At 31.9% G+C, this 27,013-nt stretch overlaps 1 protein-coding gene across 13 annotated transcripts in view; it reads left to right on the plus strand.

The window, feature by feature from the left end:
• Window positions 1-27,013, plus strand: part of LOC105214176 (protein bunched, class 2/F/G isoform) — a 201,084-nt gene that overhangs the window by 100,764 nt on the left and 73,307 nt on the right. Inside the window, exon 5 of one of the 13 annotated variants that reach the window (XM_054227464.1) lies at window positions 17,293-25,686. The exons of the other annotated variants lie outside the window; for them this stretch is intronic. Coding sequence (XP_054083439.1) covers window positions 17,293-17,296 — 4 coding nt within the window. The 3' untranslated portion in view covers window positions 17,297-25,686. Of the gene's footprint in view, window positions 1-17,292; window positions 25,687-27,013 lie in introns of those variants that run through there. 13 annotated transcript variants of the gene reach the window in all.

Below are 27,013 nucleotides of genomic sequence, written 5' to 3' on the forward strand. Positions count from 1 at the left end.
TTTTAAAATTAATAATATAAAAAATTATAAATTAAATTAAAAAAAATTAGTATTTAAATTTAATATTAAAAAATATAAACATTTCAAATTATATATAATTTTAAAAATTTAAAATTTAAATTAAAAAAATTATAAAAAATTTTAAAAATTTAATATTAAAAAGATATAATCATTTCAAATTATATGTATATAATTTTAAAAACTTAAAAATAAAATTTAAAAAATTTAAAAATAAAATTAAAAATTAATTTTAAAAATTTTAGAAATTATATAAAAAAATTTATAAAAAATTTTAAAAATTTAAAATAAATGGTATATCAAATTATAAATTAAATTAAAAAAAAACTTAAAAATTTGATTTAATAAATTTAGTAATTAAATTACAAAAATTTAAAATTAAAATTTGTAAAACTTAATATCGAAAATAGAAATATTAAATTTCAAAAATTTAAAATTTCATTTCTAAAATTTAAAAATTAAGTTTAAAAAATTGAAAAATTCAATTTAAAAATTAAAAGTTAAAATCAAAAAATTGAAAAATTCAATTTTAAAATTAAAAATTAAAATCAAAAAATTTAAAAATTAAATTTAAAAAGTTAAAAACTTGAAAAATTAAATTAAAAAAAATTTAAATTTTTTTAGTATACTCAACGCTTTCTAAATTTTATATTATACCACATTTTCTTCGAAATACAATATAAATATTGAAATTTATGTATTAAATGTAAGCTAAGGAATATGTATTGAAATATTTTCGAAACACTAGTCTTTTGAATTTTTTTTGTATCTAGTAAATTGAAAAGCAAGTAAGCAATATATATTTAAAAAGAAATGAGCTTATTATGTTTTCAATAATTAAGCGATTAAGCTTGTTATGATAAATTGCTTAGATTATTTGCGAGCAGCCGTTTAAACAATGAAATTATGCCTCTATATATTTATACTTAATTAATATCTTATCACCAAAGACAAAGCAAAAATCCTAGTCAATACTGAGATATGACAATATTTGCATTATTTATCACTTTGGAATATGCAAAATCATCACAAATATATTCACAAGTGAAAATAATAGTAAAAAATAGTATAAAATATAGCTTAAATAAGGATAAAACCACTTATAGCATAACAGGTACATTAGAAATGGTGTCTACACAACCATCAAATTATATACCATACCTACTTTTGCCAGTATTAAACTAACTTATAGGATAAAGTGTCATTTATGCATATGTACCTATAGTCTCATACCCTTATTGGTTTCCTGTATTTTATCAAACTTCAATCATCCATTTTCAATTATAACTGTTTGCGCATTTGCAGTCAATGAAGCATGCCATACAATATACGCTGGCATTAAGTATCTATATTCACAAATATAAAGATATGCATATTTAGCTGGCAATAAGCCACTCATAACCACCATTAGTCACGTATACGCCCAGGTGTTTGCGTTGGAGTACACGCTAAGCACACAAAATGCAAACAAATTTAGAACTGTTTAGATTGCAACATTTTGTGCGAATCGATGCAAAAATGCAAATTTTTATTTCGAAAAAATCTGATGTGTACAGCAACAATTTTAAATGAGGCAATAAATTAATGAAGACTTGTTGCTAAATGCAGGTGTCCCAACTAATGCCAAGTACACAGCAAAGAAAGAAAGTAGATTATATATTTACATGAGCGCATTAAGACGACAATGTTGAGCTGTTAAATTGACGAAATTAGTATGTAGGAAGCTGATTGCATGCCCATATATTCATTCTATTTCGTCATTGAAGGCAGAAACTAAATATATTGTATCACACTGAGCCATACATATTTTAACCTAATTATGTTTTTATTATATTATACTGACAAATTGTCCCAACTTGTCGCAAAATCTGCTTTAGAATTTCTTCACAAATCTACAACAATTTTCATAATTTTCGCAATCTATTTATTCATTCATTTATTGTCGTTTCAATTCACAGCTTTTGCTGCTTTTTTCTTCAAAATTTTCAACTTTTATTTATAAATAGTCCAATCCTCTGCACATTTTCAATTTGCCATGGTCGCAAAATGTGCAAATTACATGTGAAAATCATTTTGAAAATTTGGCAAAAAAATTGTATGTTCAAAACAAGCCTGTCCGCGCTAATTGGTTGTGAACAGTTTTGTGCTCTGTTGGAGATTAAAGACGAATTACCCACAAGCGCGACAAAAGCATACATACGCAAATCGCTGAGTGACTAAAAAAATATTAAAAGCAATGAAGATCTGTTTATTATTATTATTATTGTTTTTGTTTTTGTTTTTTTTTTTTGTATTTTTCATAAATATTTATTTCCATTTTAATGCTTAATGACTTATGAATTTCTGCTATTTACATGCGTTTTAAAGGCGTGAAATTGGGATTAGTTGTTTGTTATCAACAATTTATATTTCAACATTGTCGTTCGATTTCGATGACGTCAAGTGGTTATACTATGTGCGAGTATAACACGAAGTGTACTCGTGTGACAATTTTGGCAAAAGCTGCAAAAAAAAATTTTGGTGGAAAATGTATAGTATGTGCTATTATGTAATGCAATTTGAATTTGTACAAAAATATTCTTCCAAAAAATATTCTCAAAAATGTTCTAATCTTATAAAAGGTATACGAGATGTGTTCAAAAAATAACGGGAATTTTCGATTTTTGAAAAAAATATTTATTCATTCGTCTACATTAATGTTGTAGCCTATCGATCTTGCATTACAAGTTCATTTAGCTCATCGATGTTCTCTTATAAAAAATGTTTATTCCCATTAATATCGCCATACTCGAGTATACTCAATAAAAGAACTACTCTCCAATTCGCAGTCTATATCGCCCTTATGTTTTCAATTGCTAATATTTCCCTGAATGCTTTTGCTTTGTTTTCATATTTTTTTTTTTTATTTTTTTGCAAGTTTTACAACTTTTAATTAAAACGACATTCATTGCGGCGGCGAAGAGTAGCCGCAGTTACAATGAATACCCTTGTTAAGAATCGTTAGAGGCAAAATCAATAGTAAAATGTCACAAACAAGTTTTTCTGATTAAACATTGCGATTAGATAATTCAGATATGAGAGAACCATTTACAAGCAGGCAGGTTGACGCTGGCGAGCGGTGATAACACGAGAATTGAGTAAAAGCGGACTAGCGGTGGCGGCAAGAGAGATCATTTGTAAATGTACACAGCTGAGTAAAGTTGTATAACTGACTTGTTATAAAAAAAACTGTAAAAGAATTAGCGACAAATATGCTGATCAGTCCGCTGCAGGCGTCATTTAAACACTTACAGAGTGCGAAATGTATCTTTTTCCTACTTAAAGCAGGTGTTCGAGCACTGTCATCGTCGCAGCCATAGCAGCGTTGTTTCTAATCCGCAGAGGGGAGTGCCCATTCACAGTACAAAATATGCAATAATTCAGTAAATGACATTGAAACACACTCAGTCAATGACACAGTACTGTTATCGTCTGTGTGCGCACATAGCACGCTACAGCTAGCAGAAAACAAATTGTAAAAAACCAAAATATTGAAAACGAATTTCCAAAAAAATTTATTTAATTTTTTTATTTTTTATTTTTAGTTGCGCTCACCATTTTACTTTTACCATTTTTTATTTGAATTCCATTTCATTTAATTTTTGTTTTTTTTTTTTTTTAATTTCAACTTTTTCACTCACGCTATTACTTTTTGTGTTTGATTTTCGAATATTTTTGGTTTGTCTACTTGTTGTAGCGCGTATAGCGGTATTGGCGACGCCACGCTTTTTTTTGACATTCAGTAAACAAATATTTGTTGCCGGCACAAGTTTGATTGCTGCTCGCTGCTGCACGGCGATCGCGCACGCTATCTAAATCGCTGCCAGTTTGCAGTTCGAACGCGTCTTCCAAATACAACCGCTTGCCGCGCATACGGCGCACCGCTCGCATTTATTAAGTATCTTTAGGTCGCTCGCTCGCTCACTCGTTCGTTTGTGGCGTTATTCTTAAAGTTCGTTGCGGTTTGTAGCGTTTCAAACCAGTCAGTTTCTCAACTAGCGGCGTGCGACTTTGCAATCGTTCAATCGTATGTGATAGTATGTGAAAAAAGTTTGTATTTTTTTTCAAATATATGTGTGGAATCAGACAGACAGTTCTATGCAATTGTATCAATATATAATATATGTAAGCGCGTGTATGCCAAAAAGACGACAAATCAAAGTGTATAATCAGTGTTAATACGACGTATGCTTGACGTACTCTCAGTGAATTGAGTTCGTTATTTGTGCTATGAATTCTTTTAAACTTTTTACGTAATGTAATGTTACTATTTTTTATTCAAACTGTGTACTAATGCATATAAGTGGTTCTGTAGGTGAAGTGTTTATACTGCATGTGGTTAGCTTTGAACAATACAACTTTATGATTTTTTACAGTAAATTGAAACACAAATCTATATTTAATAAGAGAACAGTAGTATGAGTGTGGTTTGATAAATTAGTATTTATTTTTATAAAATTTTTCAAAAAAATAATCATTCATTTTCGCCATATTCCATATTTATACACCTTTTTCTAGACCTTCAATGACAAAAATATCCATCCCCAAACCAAAAACAAGAAAAAACGTTAACTACGGCTGTACCGAAGCTAATATACCCTTCACAGGTACATTTCTTCTAGTAAAGAAAATCAAAAGACGTAAGAAAAAGTAAGTAAGTTTTTAGTCGGGTTGTATGCTAGAAACATTAAGGTTATATAGTTAACCGATGTGAACAATTTCTTCGGAGATTATATTATTACCTTAAGCAGTAATCCATGTCAAATTTCGTGAAGATACCACGTCAAATACGAAAATTTTCCATACAAGCCATTGATTCCGATCGTTCAGTTTGTATGGCAGCTATATGCTATAGTGAACCGATCTGAACAATTTTTTCGGAGATTAAATTATTTCTATGAACAATAACTCACACCAAATTTCGTGAAGATATGTAGTAAAATGCGAAAATTTTCCATACAAGCCATTGATTCCGATCGTTCAGTTTGTATGGCAGCTATATGCTATAGTGAACCGATCTGAACAATTTTTTCGGAGATTAAATTATTTCTATGAACAATAACTCACACCAAATTTCGTGAAGATATGTAGTAAAATGCGGAAGTTTTCCATACAAGCCCTTGATTCCGATCGTTCAGTTTGTATGGCAGCTATATGATATAGTGGTCCGATATCGGCAGTTCCTACAAATGAGCAGCTTCTTGAAGAGAAAATAACATCTGCAAAATTGCAAAACGATATCTTAAAAACTGAAGGACTAGTTCGTATATATACAGACGGAAAGACAGAGGGACATGGCTAAATCGACTCAGCTCAACATACTGATCATTTATATATACATATACTTTATAGGGTCTCCGACGCTTCCTTTTGGGTGTTGCAAACATCGTGACAAACTTAATATACCCTGTTCAGGGTGTAAAAATATCGATTATCTTCTCTGACTCTGAAGTATTAGTGTTTATATTGAATATTTACCAGTTTTTCTTACAAACTGAACAGTTTTTTTTTTCGCTGGCGGTAAATTCCTCATAACACCACTTAACGATCCTTCCCTGTATCACATATTAAAATATCTATAAATTTCATGCTATTTTTCTTCAATTTCCATTGACCATTTTCGTTTATCTCTTATATCTTAAATATATTATCTCTTATATTTTCCCCGCTGCACACTTACTAATTATCATCGTCGTTTCAATTGCTGCAACAAGCTTGTCACTAAATTTTCGTTGCCCAATCTGACGTTTCCACCATAATTCACATTTCAAAATTAATTTATTTTGCCATTAAAATTTTAAATTTATGCCTAATGTGTTGTTGCACAACAACAAATTTGTCACACATTCGATGCACTGTTATTGCACATACAATATATGTACATATGTTAAGAGCGAAAAAAAAAATCAGATAAGATGCTACTCTTAACTGGCTTGCTTTGAGAGATTTTCGAACAAGTTTTTATGCATTTCATTAAAACGTTGCGTTGGTAGTAATAAGCATTGAAGAAAAATTTATTTCTTCAAAATTTTCATAGTGTTTTCATTGGTTTCTATTTTATTATTTTCCACTAATCTTGCGTCGCCTAATAAATGGCACGTGTTTTGTAAATGAGGTCAGCTCAGAAAATTTTCCAAAAACAAAATAAACTGTGTTAGTTTTTTCTTTGAGATCATTTTGTTTGACAACATCTCAACTCGAATTAACGTATAGTTCCAGCATTGGAGATGATATAATCTAAATAGATAACTCAGAAGTAAGACGATTTCACTAAAAATACACCAGAGCAAAGCATTTGGCAAGTAGAAACTAGATCTCTTTTATGAACTTAAGGATCTTTTAGATCGCATCCCAGGAAATTAATAGATTTTTCAGCATCGTATATATGTATGGTTTCCATGACAGTAATTTCTTCGCGGAAAGTACTAGAATACCAAGCAGTGTGTTTTCAGATATTTTGTTACCAGTAATGCAAAAAAAATTCTACATATATTTTCGACTGAGATCTCCCACAAAATCGTAAAAGATCTTTCATGAAAACGTACACTTTTTCTAGGAACATTGATTTCTTCCAGAAAGTTCTTCCACTGGTAATGCATTGTGGGTATTGGCTTCCAAACTATTTTATTTAAATAATTTTATTCAAGATATAAAAACAAGCAAAATTATATAAAAGATAGCATAATAAAAATAATTCCAACAGCGTTTTGTTAAACACAGCGCTGCCACCATTCATAAATTATTCAAATGACATTTGCCATACATACTCCATTGTAAACAGCTACTATGTAGCTTTGTTGATACAATTTTCTTTTAATTTTGTGGACATTGGACGCTATTATCTAGTTGGTTTTATTTTTTTATAAAGTATTCGAGTATACACCAATTACATTCGAGTATACTTATGACATTCACTCCATTATATTCAATACTTACCGGATTTACAGTTGAGCCTTATAGCAATCCGAAGTACTTAAGAACTTATTAACATTTTTTATCGGTTATTAAACTAGTATCAAGTATATTACATCGCAACAGGTGTAGTTCTCAAGTAGTTTTCTTATGGAACACAGTAAAATTATTTTAATATTTTTTTGTGAAATTTATAAATGTGTTTCAATAGTTGTTTTTACTAGTTCCGAATGCCAGAACCTCTCGACTATTCTACCCACGACATTTTCAAGTTCACTTAAGTCTCCATCACTCAACAACCTAATACAATTATTTGTGCTTAGTACTCTGTAAACCTTAGACCACCACTTTACATACTTCCGTATTTATTTAACAGCCACTCGATCAACTGATATAAAGCCCTTAAGTTCTTGTTTTTGCAGCAAAAAGTTGCTTGATCACTTTCAAGTTCAAGTGCAAGCTCATGCGGACCTAGCTGTTGTTCTAAGGTTTTTGTATTTTCATGAAAAATATGAATATAAATATCTATTATTTTTTCAAAATATACTCAATCTGAATATTGATATATTGCTGTCGGAGGAAAAACTATATGCATGCCAATATAAATCACTCTTCAGCTGCCAAAAAAAATTGGAATGGAATTTCTCAAAATAAACATTACAATATACTCTACATGTATTTAAGGCAGCATAACGGTAAATGCTAAAACAAAACATGCATATTTTAAGTATTTCAAATATTAAAATTCTACAACAGCATATGAGTAATATGCTTGTTTTGCAAAAAAATATCGAAAAATCGATTTGTTGGTCTTCGAAAATATTTCGTACTTTGCGTTCGTGCTCATACCATACACATTAATATTTTTTTAAAAATAGCAAACGGAATTTAGTGATTTCATTATTGTTTACCGATACTTCAGTCAGAGTCACTCAATCATTCATTCATTTAGTCTAACGCTCGCAACGAAGAAAACGCCACTGAATATCGTAAAAAGGTGTATAAATATCGAAAAAAAAGTGTATAACGGATATGATGAAACCGAAATTTGTTGTTGATTTTATTAATAAAGGTATTATATTAGTTAGCGATATATTGGCGTTGGGTCAGCTTATAAAAGTAAACGCTACTATATATATGCTAGTTTATCGAACAATTTGAGGATATATATATACTTAATACATAATTTATTGGTTTAAGCAAACAGACATACATATATGTATATAGTATACTAAACGATTATTTTGCTTGGCTGAATTTTATAGAGGGTTTGTTGTTATAAAAATAGATACAGGTTGTGCAGTTAGGTGAATATGATTCGCAAATTATTGGTTTTTGGTATGATAAATAGGGTTGAGAGGAAGAGAGCGTAACTGAGTTCTCTAGATGACTGGCTTAATTTTTATATGAAAATTTTGTGGGTTTGGTTGGGGAGCACGATGTTCTCTCAGGGCGAGAGATCGTCGCGTTATACGAGATGTGTTCAAAAAATTACGGGAATTTTCGATTTTTGATAATAAAACATATTCATTCGTCTACATTAATGTTATCGCCTACAAACTAGTTCCCATTTTATATTATGCACTTCTGCCAACCGTCGAAACACTTCTCAAACTCGATTTTTGGTATAGCCTTAAAAGCTCTTTCAACGATTTCTCGGTTCTCGTTCTCTTTAAGGTTCTTTTTACTTCTGAAAATAGAAAATGCCACATAAAGACATCTTTTACAAAATAAAAGCAAAACTTTTTGAAAAATGAACATTTCAAAATTTCCCGATATTTTTTGAACACACCACTTTTCATTTGAAATATCAAGAAAATTATTTTCTACGAAATACTATAATTAACTAAAGAGATTGCTTCAAACATAAAAAAACAAAACTTTTGGAAAAATGAAAATTTGAAAATTTCCCGTTATTTTTTGAACACACCACTTTTCATTTAAAATATCAAAGAAATTATTTTCTACAAAATACTATAAATAACTAACAAGATTGCTTCAAACATCGAATCCATTAAACTATTCATAACAGTTTAATTTAATTTTTCTGAAACGACATTAGTACAGGGTCAATTCCATATTCATTTTTTCTATTATTTTTAAATATTTTTTTTCTAATTTTTTTTTTTTTAAATTTTTTATACTGTCTTTCATAAAAGTAGTTTTCATTCAATGTCTATATTTTTCTGCCATCGAAATTTTACATAAAAAATTAAAAGCTCCTATCCGAGTACCCTGTATACCCACACATATCAATTGTATGGCTGTATTTGTTTTATATCGACGATTTATATTTGTTTATTTTCGTGTGCCCCACCATATCATTTCTTCTTTTTGTTGTTTTTGCTTGTTTCCTACAAACATTTTCACCATTTAATAATATAAGAAGAATGACACCACCTACTGGCTGCCGACAGGCGGTGAATATCGTTAAGCTGCCAGAATAGATTTTGAGTATAGTATCTATAATTAAGTATGTGTGTGTGTATGAATGTATATATCTGCTTTCGACTTAACCTACTGAACTAATCGCGCGTACGCTAACATTTTCTGATGGACGTTTAGTGGCGCTGGTGGCGCCAATTTCGGCACGGCGAACGGCAATAAGCAGCGTTCGCACAAATTAATTCTAATTCAATAACGGTCATTGAAACGCAAATGTGCTAAGTGCAATATATTTTATACAGTTTCTGCGAAATAAATAATTGCCAGAGGTAAACAAAATTAAAGTCAAATTATTTTCTTAGAAGAAAAAAAAAGTTGTCTAAAAGTGTGTGAAAAGTGCCAAAAAATAAAAAATCCAAATTTAATGCAGGCATATCACTGTATGTATATATGTGTTCGTGCGATTTTTGTGCCGCTGCTAAACGCTCGTTTAAATAAATATTGCAAAGTGTAGCGAAGCACATAAATAAAAGTACCTGTTCAACACCTGGTCTACACAATCCTCAGCATTTATTTCTTTATAACAACAGCGTTGTGTTTGTGCTATACATACTTACTTACTTACTTGATTGTGTTGTGTGTCGAAAACAAATTTTTCTCCTGTCGTTTCATTGCGAAGCTGCTATCTCCGCTGACCGTTGACCGTTCCAACCACCCGCGTTTTGTCCGAATTTATTTATTCATTTTTACCATAAAAGCGTTTTCGTACACAAAATTTTTTCGATGTCTACACGCCGCGAGTAAGCTGCGAAATTTCAGATTTTAGTTCATACGCTGGCGGCGTGCTGTCGAAAACACAAAATTTCTAAACAATTTCGGTTTCAGTTTCCACAAATCAACAGCTGTGCAATATCAAAAAAATTGAATGTGTAGTTAACGGAAAGTGTACCAGATACGCAATAAGCAAGGAAAATAAATAAATTATAAAATAAATAAATAATATAATAAGTGATAAAGGAAAATAAATTTTTATAAAAAAAAATTATGAAAATAAAAAAATAAATTTTTAGGAAAAAAAAAATTATTTTAAATAAATATTTTGTATGAAACTGGCAGTTTAAGACCAAAAGCTAGATATTCAATGGTAAAAAAATCCTTCCGAACAACACAAAAAATATAAAAATCTATTCAACGCACAGAAAAAATAAAAAAGCATATTGACAGCCCACCAAAGTGCCAAAATCTAAAAATAGCCGCACTTGAACCTTATAGAAAAGACATTGTGCGCTCATATCAGATGTCATTTGCAGCAAAAACACTAAACCTGGTGCTGTTGGGCAAATAAATACCGTTGACAACAACAACAATTGACTGAAAACAACGTAGAAACAGTTAGCAACAGCAACAAGCTTGAGCGTAGCCAAAATCTGCTAGTCACGCCGGAGTAAAGCTAAAGCAAGCTAAGCTAGCCACTTACAAGCAACTCGAACTCGCATCGAACAAGATAAAAAATTGCACACAAAAGCGCTGTCCACCACAAGTGGAGGGCACTGTGACACCAGTTACCTGGCGTAGTACAAGCGTACAGCAAGAACACTTCATATAGCCCTGCAGGCATTTACAGTTACTTACATAGCAATCATAATTTCGCCAGACTGCTTTGCTTGCTACAACAACAATACATTAATAACAAACATGATGAAATATCCGCGCACTACTTCAAGCACTTCATCGGGCTTTTTCGAAGATGATGAGCCTATGTTGGATTTGGCCTATGCAGCGTCGCCGCATTCGACGGCGCATAGTACACCGGAGGTTTTAAAACGTCACATGGTGCGCATGTTCAGCACTGAAGAGTGAGTTCACATTTTTTCTGTTCAGTTTCATTTTTTTATTTGTTTTTTTTTTTTTTTTTGCAATTAATTTTCATTATTTCGCATTCCATCAAATATTACTGCAGTGCCATTTCGTTGCTTTCTTTTTCTTTTCCTTTTTTATTTTATTTCATTACTTTATAGATATTTTTTCCAATTCTGCGTGACTTTTTCTATAAATTTATGAAAAATAAATTAAAAAAAAAAATTTCAAAAAATATTAAGTGTTATGTATGACTTCTTTGTTGTTTCGCCGACAATTCTGCACACTTTCTACCTTTATGGCGAGTCGCTTGATTTTATTGTTCGCACAAATAGCGCTTTCAAGTACTTGCACATATGTCTACACGTAGACAACTCAAGTGCCACTTCTTTACATTCGATCAAGTATTGCTCATTATTATTATTTTTTTTCAAATTTTGCGTATTGTTCAGTGGTGAAAAGCTGACCATCAATGTGCCTACTCTTGAATTACACAATTTTATTTTTGTTTTTGTCTCTGATATTCGTTCGAAATCACTTTTTAGCAATTATTTAATTTTAACTAAATTTGGAAAATAAATTTATAATTATTATTATTATATTAAGACGATTATAAAGTTTGCCTACGAAAATGTTACTCATACGCACTGTTGGTCAGTATTACTTTGTTCTAAAAAGATCGTTAGTGTGGGGAACGCATTCTATAGTTTGATGCGATTGCTTAGAGAGCAATTTTATTTTAGATCTAGTGAAGACTGTTTTGAACAACCGAAGATATCGAGCGATTTTATTCAGTTTAGGTGTTATAGAGATGGCAGGAACAAATTTTGGTAGACATTTGTTTCCAAAAAAAAAATTTTAAATAAAAATGTTGAAAAAAATACAAAAAAAAAAAAAACGTTAACTTCGGCTGTACCGAAGCTAATATACCCTTCACAGGTGCATTTCTTTTGGTAACTATGTGTTTAAGCAAATCTAAAGACGTAAGAAAAAGTAAGTAAAAAAACAAAGAAAACATTTAACTAATGCTTTAGCCGGGTTGTTTGCTAGAAACATTAAGGTCAAATTTCGTGAAGATACTACGTCAAATGCGAAAATTTTCCATACAAGCCCTTGATTCCGATCGTTCTGTTTGTATGGCAGCTATATGCTATAGTGAACCGATCTGAACAATTTTTTCGGAGATTAAATTATTTCTATGAAGGAGTGGAGGCTTTTGAAAAATTTTCACGTGACCGTACCCATGATTTCGACCCTCCTAGCAATCTGAAACTAACAAAAAAAATATATTAATCAAGAATAATGTCGCAATATCCGGAACTAGGGAAAAGTTTGAAAAAAAATTTATAACAAAATGGCGACTGTTTTAAAAAAAAAAATTTTTCGACCATTTTTTTTGACTGTTTTGAATTTTTTTAAAAATAATAAAAATTAAAATTTGGGGATGGGTCTAGTTCCAGTTCTAGAAAAGCCAATAAAGAAGAGTCCATAAAAATTTCAAGTAAATCGGTCCAGTAGAACCTGAAAAATCGTGGACATCGTACCGAAACACACAGTTTTGAGAAAAACGCGTTTAAAGTTTCGGGTAAAGTTTTTTATAGTCTAAGTTCCGGCCGAACCAGTTTATGCCAGGTCAGAAAAATGCTTATATCTCCGAAAATAATTTAAATTTTGAAAAATCCTCTCGTATACATATTCTTGAATAGTTAAACTTTGAAAATATGAATAAAAATTTTTTTCGATTTTTTGGAATTTCTAGACCTGAATACCCCCTTAAATAATTTCTATGAACAATAACTCACACCAAATTTCAGGAAGTTATGTAGTAAAATGCGGAAGTTTTCCATACAAGCCTTTGATTCCGATCATTCAGTTTGTATGACAGTTATATGATATAGTGGTCCGATATCGGTCGTTCCGGCCTAAATCCGGCCTAAATGAAATGGCTAAATCGGCTCAGCCTTCTGGGTGTTACAAACTTCATGACAAACTTAATAGACCCTGTTCAGGGTATAATAATGTACAAATTCAAGAGACTTTTTCCCCTATTTTCAACCTCATTTATCTATAGTTTGCGACATTAACCCACAATAACCCTCGACGTTCCATAAAATATTTCCAGATTACTGATCTCATTTATTCCATTACAGTTTATCAAAAAAACTGAAAAATAAAATCAAAAGTACAGCTATTACTATTCAAGAAATTATTGACTACAAATAATTCTTCATTTAGATCGTGATGAATTGTAATTCAAGGTCACTCTCCCAAATACAAAAAAATAAACGACACGTGTCAACTTTCATATAGTCTCTTGGCACTCGATATATATATAATAAATAAATACACATATTTGAGTATCTATAATAAATATACCCCCGCAATGATAGCCAATAAATATGTCAGCCACACTTCGAAATAGTATATAAGCATCGCCCAACACGTTTGATAAATCTAATTTATAACACAATTCGGACAAAGTGAAGTCAAATAAGCGTTAACAAATAATATTAATGATAAAATAAATTACTTGCTAACGCCACAACAACAAAAACAATAATACTATTTAAGTGCCTTGAACGCTGCGCGCGGCTTGCGTGTTTGAAATATGAGTGTCCTTAATATAATTCTATTTCACTATTTGCCACTTCCTTCGGCGGCGTTCTTTTTTCTTACTCAACTGCCATGTCACTTCATACATTTGTACATGCTTTGGTGTATTTTAGTTTAATAATTTCAGACTGAATGGCTTCCTCCTCCGTTGTTTGTGCTTGTTTGTACTCGCTTAGCATGCCACACTTTTGCCTTGCTTGTACTTGTACAACGGTAAAACCACATTAACGCCAGGTTATTGCACTAAGCAATAATACTTTGACCTTAAGTACAGTGAAGCAACAAAAACAAATGTATTGAGTAGAGTAAAAGTTAAATGCGAAAGAAATTAGTGAATTTATTTATTTGTGTGTTTCAGGTAATTAAGGTGCACCTACCTTAGCCATATGTTGTTATGTATGCAGCTAATGTTTAATGTTATCATGTTACTGCCATACAACAATACAAGTATTGAATATATACAAAAAAACGTTGATTAATTGACGCAAACGTTAATGCAACGTATTGACGTACAATTTCTTTTTTTCTCACTTTTTTTCTGTACTGTATTGAGTTGAAAGACTCGTGTTGCTAATCGCGCTTTAATCGATTTCAAGGCGTACAAATATCGTAAGTACCTCAAGTATGACACTTTTTCGTCGCATTTATAGCCTGAAAAGGGATACGAGATGTGTTCAAAAAATAACGGGAATTTTCATTTTTTGAAAAAATTTTCAAAATATTTTTGTTTATTATTATTACTTTGTCTTTAGCAGCAGCTAATGTAAAAAATATATTTTTTTCAAAAAACGGAAATTCCCGTTATTTTTTGAACACACCTCATTGCCACGCATTTCAAGCATTAGGCAGCAGAACTACTTGTGAAAAATCCTTGTTGTAGCTGCTCAAAGTCAACACATTGTTTTTGTAATTTTCATAAATGAGTCACTAAACAAACATTTATTTTGTTTGTTTCTCCTGAAACAAAAAAAATTACCAACAGATGTGCAAAATCATGTATTTCTTCGCAATTCGTTTTTCATGGTCACCTTAATTTACATACCTTTGTACGAGTATTGTATATATGTAAATACACAAAACGAAATCGATTACCGTTTCGCCAGCTGCCGTGTACATAGCGCTATTTGGCTTTATAAACAGCTTGTGCTCAGTGTCGGGAAGATTTTATGGTGAAACGCGTGATTCAAATCTTAATGCAAATACCAATAAACGCGCCGCTAAAGTCAAGTAAACTGCAAGTTTTATAATTTTCATTTTCAACACGGTTTCAGCGCACGATAAATAAACATTCAATAGCTGTATGGAGACAATGTCACATACATACACATGATGTCTTTTTTAATGCATTCCATTATTGCTTTTGCATTATTTTTGATTTTTATCAAAAGCTTGAAAACATTTGTTTATGGTTCTTAATGGTCAAAGGCCAACAAGTGTAACATACCTTTAGCTGATAGCGTACGAATGTCTATAAAGTAATAAAATTAATTGTATTTGTAATAAAAATGATTTCTGTATAAAATTGCGCTATTAAAAATTTAATTAAATTTAAAAAAAATATTTAAACAAGAACTGTCTGTTACTTATGTTGTTCTAAAGTCCAACCTTCAAAACAATTACCCACAGTTAATGCACTCAGGAGTTTATGGCTTAATAATCTTCATTGTTCTTGCAAAGAGATTGTAGTTAATGGCATTCCTGGAATCATTATATTTTCAACTTTGAACTTTCCAATCAGTCTGTACATAAAATTGACAGCAATCAATCAGTTATTTCTTAAAATTGACAGTAATTATTGCAGACGAGGGTGATTTCTACCAAATTCTCTTCGATAATTCATTTATTGGTGATAACAGATCCAATCAAACAGAATTTCCAGAATATCTATAAAAATTCGTGTTAAAAATATTGATTTTTTAACTCATAATATTTAAAATAAAACTGTGTTTAAGATCTCCAAAAATTGACCTTTAGTTATCTTTCGGGTAATTTCAAAGCATTTTTCAAAATACAGCAAATAAGTATATTTCTGACAGTATATTAATCAATAATTAATAATTTTCTTAAATTTTTCGCATTAATATAATTTAAATTAAATACAAATGAGTGTTATAGCGTTTTCAGACAGCCAAATTAATGTTCAATTAAAATTTTTATTGAGAAACCCTTTTTTGCCTTTTATACTGCCGGCTACTCGATAACCAATCAGCAGTTATACATTTTTGTTTTTGCATTTCATGAGAAGTTGGTAAATTTCATCAGCTGATTAATATTTTTTAGTAGCGACATCTACCGTAGCTTTTTTTATCAAAAAATTCTGCCAACCGCAGACAAAGAACGTATATGGTATGACTTTATCGCAGAGTTGCATTTGATGTTCAAGTCGGTTAAAAATAAATGTAGACTTTATTTTGTATCGTAAATCGATCTTAACCCGAAATGACCCACGATTACCATATGGTAACGCTCAATTTATGAATATCTTCATAAATAACTTGAAAATTACATTATAAATCTACAAACTACGCTGTTTTTTTGCATTTTCCGGAAGAGCTAAATATTAAATATAATGCATCGTAAAACAAATTTCATTTTCGGGCTCAGGGGCCAAAATACATGGGTGTTTTTCATTTCAGAAAAATCTCAAACGTAAAAAGTTCTGGGCAGTACCGGGTTAATAAGCGTTATCGAGTAGAGGCCGGTTAATTGATCAATTAGCTGCTGTCTAAAACCGCTATTAAGCTTTTAACGCAATGTCAATTACATTTATCCGCCCAATTCAATGCAATATCACTTTCTAACACTTAGTGTTCGTCTGTAAGGACCAGCTGACACTTGTATAGTTAAGCTTAAACTCGTTAATTTTGCTTAATAATCAACATTATTTCTTTTCAACTGCAACTAAATAAAATCAATGATAAATTTTGTCGCCAATCTGAGTGCGAATCCCAGCTCAAACTGGTTTTTGGTGTTGGGCACCACTTGCATTCAATTAAAGCAAATATTTCATTTAAAATTTTGCGATAATATTGATACTTAAGGAAACTTAATAGATATATTTTTTACAGATGCGTTACTATAGTTCGATATATCATATATTCTTGGTTTTTATTTATTACCCCAAATATGACAGTATGTATTATTCAATTATACTAAGTATTACTATTAACTTTGTTTCTAAAATGATAGATCTACAAAGAAAGTTGAAAATTGCGGTTGCATTTAAATGATATATGATTATTTGCACAGGCAATTAAATTATTTTAATATAAAAACATATACCATGCGAGCAATCAACCACAACTATTAGTTATCAAACTAATTAGTTTTCAATTATATTGTTTTAATTGCTTTGAAATTACAGAATGTGGTTTTAATTGTCATATCTAGTTAATTTATTAAAGCTTTAATACAAAGTACATTCATTAATTGCTTATTAATAATCTCTTCTATTATTTTTTTTTCCAGGTAAGTCATGGAACTATGAGCATTTTCATACTATTTTTATTACGTTATAAACTGCGGCAGAGTGTAAGTAATGACAAAGTAAATAGTGATAAGCAATTTTAAAAGGATGCCACGAGGAAGAGGAGAAGAAATTGAGTGGGTAATCTTCGCGTAAAGTAGTCCAATTTGAAATTCCATTTGCGTTGATGGCCCCTCAGAGATGCTTAGTTCTGTTTAATGACTTCTTTTGAGCTATATGAGTATCGCTTGAAGCAAATATTATCCAAAATTATATGTCTAAAATGGGTTTCAGATTCTTACATTCTGTTCAATGTTAATTATAGTCTAATTTACATAACATTGAAGCTAAATCGACTGATTTTCAAGTTAAACAGTAGCACCTTAATACCTCCATCTTATCACCAACCCTCGTAAATTGAGCTACTTTTAAATGACAATACTCGTCCATGCCCCAAATGACGTCATTAATGCATTAAATCAACGCTAATCTCAACTAAATTGGTTTTATTGTGTTTTTAATGAGTTATTTTTATTTAAAAGTATAAATTTAGAAATTCGCTCACTCATTTGAAAAAAAAAACAAGTCACACGTGTTTTGATTTATTACCGCATGCATAATCCGGTTTTATATTTTATATTCATTTCTTAAACGCTTAATTATTAGTTGAAAGTCACATAAAAATAAGAAATAACATCAGCTATTGTATTTACAGCGCGGCATTTATTAGAGCTAAATCCATATACTATATGTAGCTGTGTACTCAGATACTAAGATTTTGCCATATGCATATAATTAAAGTGAATACCTACACGTATAATTACGTATTAAAAGCAAAAATTAATTGAACACGATTTCATACAAGAAGCCAGCGCGAGAACATCGAAATGGAATTAATATTTGTTTAGTTTTTTCGTCGTTATTCCATCTTTTGTATCTGGTGGCATGCATCCCGCTCTAATTTCCAGTTTGAGTCGGTTGAAATGTTGCGCAGAATCACTGTGTTGAGTGGAGCTACTGCGTCACGAAGTCTGCATGTCAAGGTCGGTTAGATGAGTGTTAGTTATGAGCGTTGCAGCAGTCACTATCTACTCAGAGACACTCTGCAGTTATTCTCATAAATTTATAAGTAAATTTTATCAGATTTTGAAACATTTATTCTTTCCTTTTGAGAAGCCCAAGTCGATACAACACGAAGTCTATACGTCAATAATTCTCAAAAATTTTCTGATCCATGAGAAACTTAACTTAAGGTAAGGTTCATTCTCGATACATTCTCCATTCAACGAAGCAGACCTCACATCAATGAATTTCCCTGCTGTAGAGATCGTCAATACCTCAATATGATATTTTCCATATTAAACAATTTCATCTACTCAATTTCATTTCATTTCATTTTAATATTTTTATTTTCCAAACCTTCCATATCCATTAAAGCCCCGCTTTAGTCGATTTATTAACGTCCAAAGTGTCATATTTTATTAATTGTAAACCAAACGTGTTCACGATTTTTTTACGCCGCCTTCCAAAACGGCGACTATGCAACTACCGCGCGCCGCTCCACGCCACAACTCGCCGATTATATGAATTAATGCGCTCAGCACTGTTTACTTCATTAGCTAATCAATGGTTGCCTCTGCTTAGTATTTGCGCGTCGAAGTAAACAAAATGATTTATTAATCTTCAGCGCTCCATTCGCCTCCAATATGGGTGTGTATGCTTACAGCTTTACATAAATTATACATAATTTACATTGCAAAATGACTACTCCCTGCTCACGGCGTAAATTATAGGTACTTTTTACGGTTCGTAAATTTGAAAAAAAAAAACTTTTAGCGAATTAAGCACAAAATTTGCATGCAATCGATGAATTAATGCCAAACGCTAAGTTGTTGCTAACCTCGTGCAAATTTTTCTGATCGAAATTTGTGTGAATAAACAAATATTTTATAATTCATTATTTGTCTATAATTTTCATATGAATCAAAGTTTTTAGTATGCAATTTTGACCAAGTTTCATGTTGTCCAATATTAGCGATAATCCAAATCTGGTGCCTCAATAAGGAGCATGACATCAGATCATAAAGCAAATTGAATTTTCATGCAAATTTGAGATTAAATCTTTAGTATTTAATCCTGGAATGAAAATGTCATATATGTAAGAATCGGTTCCTCAGATCATTTTTAATTTATTCAATAATTCTCACACATCCATTATGTATGGTACATGATTATACTTTAGACGACACCGCAAAAGCGCATCGGTTACTATGTAGTTGTATCCCTCTTTCGGTCTCATATATCGATCCTTCATGGCACTTCAAGAAGAGTCGAACGGTTTCCAGATGTATCGCATACTTAGTTTCATAAAATCGATCCTTTATCGCACTTCAGAAACACTCTAACGGTCTCTTAAACCCTCGTTGAGTTTCATAAAATCAATCCTTCGTTGCACTTCAGAAACAGTCTAACGGTTTCTAGTTTGATCCCTCTTTCGGTCTGATAAATCGATCCTACATCGCATTTTAGAAACGATCTAACGGTTTCTCGATGTATCCCTTGCCAAGTTCGATAAAATTGATCCTTTGTCGCACTTCAGAAACAATCTAACGGTTTCTGTAACCCTCGTTGAGTTTCAATCTAATGGTTTCTAGTTTGATCCCTCTTTCGGTCTGATAAATCGATCCTACATCGCATTTTAGAAACGATCTAACGGTTTCTCGATGTATCCCTTGCCAAGTTCGATAAAATCGCTCCCTCGTCACACTTCAGAAACAATCTAACGGTTTCTGTAATCCTCGTTGAGTTTCAATCTAATGGTTTCTAGTTTGATCCCTCTTTCGGTCTCATAAATCGATTCTACATCACATTTTAGAAACGATCTAACGGTTTCTCGATGTATCCATTGCCAAGTTCCATAAAATCGATCCTTCGTCGCACTTCAGAAACAATCTAACGGTTCCTAGATGCATCCCTCACTTGATCTCATAAAATCGATCCTTCTTGGAACCCTAGAAACAATTTGAAGTAATGAATCGCATTTTCGAGGTTATCTTCGACGATTTGGTAACTCGATTAACGAGTAAAAGGTCAAACAAAATAACTGATTACCGTTATGAAAGAAACCCAACATCATATTAAATAATTAACGAACTTTAATGTGTAAATAATGACGCACATCGCCTTCGAACATTAAAATTAAAACAGTTTTTCATGCCATAATCAACACACGCTTTTGGCGACAACATGCGATTTTACTCATAAGTCAACGTGCGATCAGACTTTTAATTTGCTTTATGACTCAATGCAAATGATTTGTGTATACTTCAAGCATACATACTCGTAAATTACATATGTACACATAAATAAATATTTATTTACACTAAAACAAAAACGAATATGTGTGAGTATTACGCAAATAAATACTTGAATACTTTACATCATCAGCAGAGCGAGTGTTGAAAGAAAGATGGCACTGATGATAAGCCTGAGGTTAACTGAGGGACCAGCACTTGAAGACGTAAATTACTTACGTGCTTGTTGGAGTCGAGTGTGACGCCTAATCTAATTTAAAAGCGGAAATAAAAATTTGCGCCCAGAGATTGCCTGCCTGCGCCTGCCTTTTTATTAAATTACTTATATACACACTCTTTAAGCGGCTTCAATCAACACGCTTGTAAATAAAATAAATTCCACAGCGTTGCAAATGTAATTGCCTGTCAAGGCGTAAGTCAAGTGGTTGACAGCAGGTGGTGGGCAGTTGAAGTTATGGGCGCGCATACACTGCAAATCGACTGTTGTAATAACTCAACAAGGACACACCTGATCCTTTTAAGCCGCACAAAGTGCTGCCTGTTGATGTGTGCTTATTTCTTATCTCTGCGGTTGTTGCTGCTGCTGCTGCAACCACTTCAATGCCATGAAAGCAATAAATATTGACGGCGATGTAAACTAAATAAATAAATGGCTTTGTTGCGGTTTGCAAGAAGGCGCTAAACTTGAGATGATTAAAGCTACTATTTACTACAGAAAACAAATGACATAATGCCAACATTCATCAGCAGCAGTCAGAGTATATACGTAATTGCTTTAATAATATTTACTCAGTTTTGTTGTTTTCGAAAATTCAATAGTTTCTAGAATACTTTCCATATAAAGCAAATAATCTGATTCCTAAGCTGATTCTACCTTTTAGAAACTTGTTTCCCCTCATTCGAATCTTTTTTTTTCATTAATCGAAAATTTAAATCTTCACTTCTTGTCCTTATTATTCGAAAATGTATTTCTTAGATCCTCACTTTTCTCCCCCTAATTCGAAAACAATTCTCATTCAGATCAGTCTTACTTACATTTACACTCAAAACTCGAAAAAATCTAGTGTTCTGGTTCTAATTTGAAAGCAATCGGCAAACGACGAAGCAGTTGCCGATAATATACGAATCAGTCATCATTACTATACAGCATAGTATTTATGCATTTGTAATAATAATCAAAAAATTTAATAATTTAATAACCACATTATTTGCTTAGCAACTGAGCAACAGCTTACTCAACGCTTACTAATTTACTTGATATTCGATTTTAGTGCTAGTTCGCCTTGTTCTAACTGCATAGCTCCTTCTCTCTCTCCACCGCCTTTCAATAATCAGCCGTTTACAGTTACAGTTCAACACTTATCAGCTGTCTATCACGTGTCTACTTAGTCGATTGCTCATAAAGCTTTATTAATACATTTGTGAGCATATAAACGGTATCTATAAATGCTGTCCTTCAGTTGTGCAGTTTGCAATCGGTTATTTATTATATGATTTGTAGAAAATCACTTTGTGCTCACTTTTAGACTGGAGGAGGTTAATAACTCGAATAATTTCGATGAGATGAATTATAAAGGATCTTTCAATATTCTCTACGGAGTGTGCTTAGTTCATGAATATGACATATAAGGACGTGAAATTTAAACATAACTGATAAAAGCTCTATAATTCTAAAACATATTTTAATTCCAATTGTTGACGTCTCCTGACAGCTGTCAATTTAAAGCTTTGAGTATGCTTCTGAGATAAAAAGTCTATTTATGGTGTAAGTCAGCTTTACAGAGGAGCTTAAAGCTTGACATGTTTTTTTTTTTCGAACTGTCAGCTTTTTTTGACAGTTATCAATGCCAAATCTTGGAGTCTTTTCAAAATTAAAATGCTATTTAAGGTATAAGACAGTCATACAGGTGGAGCTTAAAGATTTTTACATGCAAAAATAGCATTGAAAGCTCCAGAAATCGTCTTAAAAAGCTCTGTCTAAAAAAGCTCCAATCAACTATCTCTTTATAAATTATTTTCTTATGTTATGAGTTGCTTTAATAAATTAAGTCGTACTAATTTACCTCCGCAAGCGGGTTGACATTTGCACTTTCACAATTGCAATGCCATTCTTTTTTCCTTTCAATATTGCCACAAGCCTACATGTTATACATACAATATGATTACGTTTACAATGCGCTTTTGCACTGTCAGCAATATTATTATTATTTTCTGCAGCCTTTTCTATTTGTTCAGCGTAGGCTTTTGTGTGATAAGGCTCGCTTATTTAATTGCAATTGCAATTGTCTTTGTTACGGTTCGTTTGATCGCAATGACTCGCTGTTTGTTCTTTGTTTACATGGCGCCAAAGTTTCTCTTATCATCCCAAGCTACAAGTGTATATTTATATTTCTTGCATTTCCAATCAGCCACTGGCGTTTTTGCGAATACTTGTACCTAAAAATAAAAGAATAGAATGCTTCGCACACTTCATGTTTTCTGCCTGCCTGCATTGTACGTGACTATGTAGAATTGCGATTTTAGCACGTCTCCCACACAAATACAAGGAGAACACTTCATGCAGTGGTGCTGTAGCATTTCATTTGCACTAGGAGAAGGTGTCAATTTCAATAAACAAAAAAAATATATATATGAAGGGTATTAAGAGCATTTGATACTCCCTGGGTGCAGAAAAAACAATAAATTGAGGCATTGGCGTATTTATTAGCGCCCTTTTTGCGCTTGTAAATATGTTTGAGAAGTAATTCGAGAAGCTTACAAAATAAAATACACGTTCAAGTAACACCGAGAATATCAAATAAGCAACCTAATAAAATATAAATCGGGGACTTACATATAAAGAGTTACTAAAATGCTCCAGATCTAATAATTGAAATTCTTTTCCAACCATTAAATTTGCATTTACCGTTATTCAAAGTGTGTTCAAAAAATAACGGGAATTTTTAAATTTCGAATTTTTCAAAAGTCCATTTGTCAAATATTTTTTTTTATTTGACAGCTTCCAAAAATAAATAGAACCTTGAAGGCCCGTCATTTTGACAAGCTTACGAGAAATCGGTTTAAGAGCCAAAGGCTATATCAAAAATCGAGTTTGAGAAGTGTTTTGAAAGAAGTTCTAATGAAAGGACAACAATTAGTGTAGAAGATTAAAAAATATTTTTTTTTTCAAAAAACGAAAATTCCCGTTATTTTTTGAACACACCTCATAGTCTAGTAACAACTCGAATTTTTAAGAATATATCACAATTGAAACTATATTTCCGCCCCTCATCTATAAAAAGTGCGCTCCACTACTCTCATTAAAATTTTTCGGGATTTCCCCTCCATAACCCACATTGTAAAATGTACCACAGAAGCAAACCAAATTTTTTTTATATTTTTTTTCTTAAATATTTTTAATTTTTATTAAAATTCTCCATATACACTATTAATTGCATAGCTGTTTATGGCCAACAACTTAACAACAAGCGACGTCACACGCTTCGTTCCACATCGTTGCATATGCCACAACAGCAGTGCGGCAACAGCTTCGTCCGAGATTCGGCGGTTGATTGTGTAACACTTTTAAATAGCCAAACAGCTACAACAACAGCGGCAGTTTGCAGTTGTTTCCACAGCTATTTTAACCATTTTTTATGGCCATAATTATTACTTCAACCACACAGGTGTCACACATACTCGTACAAGCAAAAAAGCTCATTAAATACTTAGACGATTTTGTTGACTGGCTTTGCATTGTTGTTTTTATTGTAGAAAATTTAAAAAAACATAAAGTAGCCTAACATTTTGACCAACTATTTTGCCTACAAAAACAGCAAAATAGCCAAAATACCAGTGAATTGACTTGCGCACTTTTTTGTTTGCGCTGCTCCGCGCCTGTTTGTGCTTTGACAGTTACTTCCAGGAGGCCAGCCATTTCAATTGTCTAACGAACAACAACACGGCATTGTCTTTGTGCGCCTAACATTGTTAAAGCGCGATTTGTTTCCTATAACCACGAAATGCTTACACTGGCTGGCTGGTAGTCTTATTGTTCGTGAGCCAAAGCAGCAGCGTGCAGCAGGAGGCGCAGTGTAAAAGCAAGCTTGTTAATTCCGTCAGCCCGTTTATCTCTCAACAAATGGCTGTCGCGATTACTTATCTACAACATTATTTTCTGTTTGCTGCGGCAATTATTGTTTTTATATTTTGTACGAGTACGTAGCTATCAGGTGCTGCTGCTGCTGCTGCTTGCCATTGCAATTGTCATTAATTGTGAATTTCAAACAACTCACACTGCGCTTTGCATCAAGCCGCGCTCGGTCGGTTTGCTCGTCGATTGTGCAAACGTGCGCATATAATTACAATGAATTATTTTTATTGCTGGCTCAATACTGTTTTTGTGCGGGGTTTTTATACTATTTTCATTTCATATATATTTTTTATCATTTTACGAACATATGTTGCTGCCAAAAGAGGCGGACAACTACAATACTCAAATCGTAGTCATAATTGATGTTGAAATTGCAACTACCGTTATGTTCGAAAGGCGATAGCTGTCAGCTTGAATTGTAATATCACGATAATTGTTGCTTGCTGGAAATAATTTCGGTTATTTTAAGGGAACTCAAAAAATTTTTTGAGAAAAAATATTTTTTTTAGTTCGAAAGCTGCCTTTATAGAGTAAACAAATAAAAAAAAATTTTGATATAAATTATTTATGCGTGTATTAAGGCTCCAGTATTTCGTGTAATATATTCCTCTATTCCTGTTATTTCATATTCTATCTCAAATAATAATGGTTTAATGAAAATCTTGCATGTCGGAGCTTAATTATAGCAATAATTTTTTTCTATATCAGGGTATAAAGTTCATTCACATTTCGGGTTTTGAAGGCTAATTCAGTAACTGATAAAATAATCTAAATCTCTGTATACTCAAAAAATATTTTTTGTTATAAAAATATTTCGCTTTTTCATATAAAATTCAAAAGGAAGCATAGGAAATTAGTAATATGAGCGCAATTAATTTAAATGCTGGCAATAATAATATCAAACAAATTATTTAATAAAAAAATTCGCAAATTTTGTATACTCATATAATGCGTATATAATTTTGTATATATATTTTTTTTTTATTTTATAGGTAAACAAACACTTAAAAAATGCACATACACATGTCTTTCATTCATTGAAACGTACAGCTCAATTTCGCATTTAATTCACTGATCAAAAGTTGTATCAACAATTGCGAAAAGTAACTAAAAATAAACGCAAATAAGTCAGCGTCGCATACGCCGTGTGTATTTATACTATATAAGATTGTATGCGAATGCTAAAAATAGCCACTCGGTTGATGACAATAGTAATTTGCTTCAATTTTATTGTATGCCAGCAATTCAATTAGATTTATTTAAACAAAAATTTTACTCAAGCAATTTTCAGGCAATGTCGAAGGAATGACTCTTGAAGCTTTATACTTTTTGCATTTTTTTTAGATTTGTGTATATATTATATGCTTACAAAGCAAATTCTATTCATAATTTATGGACTTGGAAAGGTAGACAACTTGAATTTTTATATAATTTGGTTTCACGCGTTTTTGTGAGAGATTCGAGGCTCATCGAAGTCCTTAAACAAATTCCATTCCCTAAATAGAACTTCAATCCTTGAGAAATGTTTTGAAACTCGATTTATTGTCATTATCAAATTTCAAATCTGAGGTTAAATTGAACGAATTTTCTCTAATTAATCAGAAATCCGATCAAAAAACACATATTCTGCAACATAAACTTGCATATGCTTGATCCAGAGCAATATTTCTAGGTTTGGATATATGTAATTGGCGTAGGTACCGCTTATCCGGTTACAGCCGAATCAATAATAGCGCTCCATTCGTCTCCTTTTCTCGCAATTTACTGCCAATTGGAAATATCAAGTGAACCAGGTCGCTCTCCATCTGATCTTTCCAACGGAGTGGAGGTCTTCCGCTTCCTTTGGTTCCACTTGCGGGTACTGCATGGAACACTGTCAAAGCTGGAGTGCTTTCATCTATTCGAGCAGCATTGGTTTATGAGCTATAAAAATTCATATTAAAAAAAAATTAAAATACAACATAAAATTTTACCTACCGCCATTGAATTGCCCTCAAAGATACCAGTCTCAATTACAAATTGCCTTAATTACTTCAATGGATATGTTAACAATAATACTAATGTTCGATTACATGAAATTACAGAAGTTCGTAGACAGCAGCGCTCAATGCACTTCACTGCATTACTTTGCCAATTATTGCATTGACATGCTATACGTATGTATGTAGAGAAATGTGAGCCACCATCCACTAAAGAGCAATTCAGTCCAACCAAAAATTTGTACAATACAAAGCAACATAAAGCATACTCCACGCTCTCACTTAACAGCGCTCACTA

This window comes from Zeugodacus cucurbitae, chromosome 3 (assembly GCF_028554725.1).
Source record: "Zeugodacus cucurbitae isolate PBARC_wt_2022May chromosome 3, idZeuCucr1.2, whole genome shotgun sequence".
In the NCBI taxonomy this organism is placed as follows: Eukaryota; Metazoa; Arthropoda; class Insecta; order Diptera; family Tephritidae; genus Zeugodacus; species Zeugodacus cucurbitae.